At 39.6% G+C, this 1,834-nt stretch overlaps 1 protein-coding gene across 1 annotated transcript in view; it reads right to left on the reverse strand.

Moving 5' to 3' along the window:
• The window catches only part of LOC112504811 (wall-associated receptor kinase-like 6), a 2,838-nt gene extending 1,258 nt beyond the window's left edge, over positions 1-1,580 (reverse strand). Inside the window, exons 1-3 of the mRNA XM_025108768.1 lie at positions 734-1,580; positions 502-648; positions 3-269 (exon numbers count right to left, since the gene is read on the reverse strand). Coding sequence (XP_024964536.1) covers positions 3-269; positions 502-648; positions 734-1,580 — 1,261 coding nt within the window. The remainder of the gene's footprint in view (positions 1-2; positions 270-501; positions 649-733) is intronic.
• Positions 1,581-1,834: the final 254 nt, after the last annotated feature.

Below are 1,834 nucleotides of genomic sequence, written 5' to 3' on the forward strand. Positions count from 1 at the left end.
GCCTTTATACACAGTGCCTTGACCTCCTCGACCAAGAATTCGGTTATCGTGAAAATGGTTGGTGGCCTTCTCCAAGTCCTTGGAGGTGAAAAGTATGGTTCTATGATCAACCAAACCAGTATAAGTTGCCTCCTGTTGCTCAAGAAGTAAACCACCATTGCGTTTGTATAACCTCTCTTTTCGTCTCTTGGCCTTTGTTTTCTTGATGACTTTGTATAACACATAGCTGGTGAACGTCATGAAAAGCAATCCCATACTTATGCTAACACCTAAAACAAGCAAATATAAGGTAGAAACCCTTTAATTATCTAATGAATGTATCCATAGAAACAATTTATTGAGTTACTCCAGTGTGACAACGGTAATAAGCACTTTTGAGTGTTTGGATAAACAGCTTATACCGGTGTCAAACAAAAATGCATAAGTTATTTCAAATAAGCAATCTCAAACACCCCTGAAGTGTTACGTATGTATGGATTGCAAGATGAKAGAAGAGGTTACCTAGAATAACACCAACTGATACTTTGTTGCTTCCACTAATTGTTCCRGTTAAACAATTGAAGGCCGTATATTCGATTCGATCCATGTACGTGATCTGATAGATGCAACGACCTCCGCTAACCTCGCACCCTTTACAATTTTCAGGTACTAAAACCACATAAACATACAACAAACCAAAATCATTCATTTATTGCACACAAATAAACAAAATTTACAACAAGTAATTGCATACCTTCGCAACCACCCTCCAAATAAGGGTTTCCGTATCTTCCTACACCACAGTCACACTTACGAGACTTCACCCTAGTCTCTTTACTCACATCCAAACTTAGACTCGTGTCGAACACCGAACAACCTTTTAGGTCATCGTAGTCGCGGTCTGTTAGGGTCCACAAAAACCCTATTGGAACGGAAGCGCCATTCCCGGGAATAGATCGGAGAGAGAAGTTTTTTCCAATTACTAAATTATCATCCATCAACAAGGCAGACCTACAAACTTCATATCCACCCTGGCTTTCTAAGCATGTGAGATTCAAGGTGAAGGACTCGAGATAATGAGGGATTGTGGTTTGGCAGCAACCGGTGCCGAAGCACTTATTTATGTCGCCAACAGTGTCGTTGCGACAAGTCGATGAACATCCGTTGAGAATAGTTCCATCGTGCGTGATGACAGCATTGCCACAACCCTCAACGACTAATTTGTTATGCACTTTGCATAATAGGAAGGGACTGTCACCATGGTTGGTATTAAGGATATTACTGCTATTCAGGACTGGATTACGTCGATCAGCGATCATTGGGACATTAATAACAACCATTTGTATTTCTAAGTTCACCCACAACACCTCCATGTTGTTGAATGCAGACAGATAAGGTGTCGAGTGGGTACAATCAACATTATACCATTCGTTGATVGAACAATCTGCTCMGATTCCAAAAGGGTATGGAATCGRAACCTCCCCACACGTATCTTTGCATCCTTTCTTGGCATAACTAAGAGCTTCTGTGAATGATGTTGTTAACAGAACCAAGACGACTAAATGCAAAACTTGAAACTGCTTCATCTTTTTGACAACCATGATTGAAGGCAAAAAACATATAAAACATTTAAACCCAGATGAAATTTATGCCCAAATGTACCGCGTGATTTGATTAATCTATGGAGAAATTTCAAAACTGGGTCGGTTTTGATTAAAATATTTAAACCCAGATGAATTTGTAGGTATCAAATCCTTACCTAAGACTCTGTGGTAGAATAGTCTTCGGATAGATAGTATGTGGAATTGTGTTATGCCACGTACGACGAAGAAGAAAGTTTTTCTTTTGGATAATT

The sequence above is a fragment of the Cynara cardunculus genome, unplaced genomic scaffold, assembly GCF_001531365.2.
Source record: "Cynara cardunculus var. scolymus isolate 2C unplaced genomic scaffold, CcrdV1 Un_Scaffold_7007, whole genome shotgun sequence".
Lineage (NCBI taxonomy): Eukaryota > Viridiplantae > Streptophyta > Magnoliopsida > Asterales > Asteraceae > Cynara > Cynara cardunculus.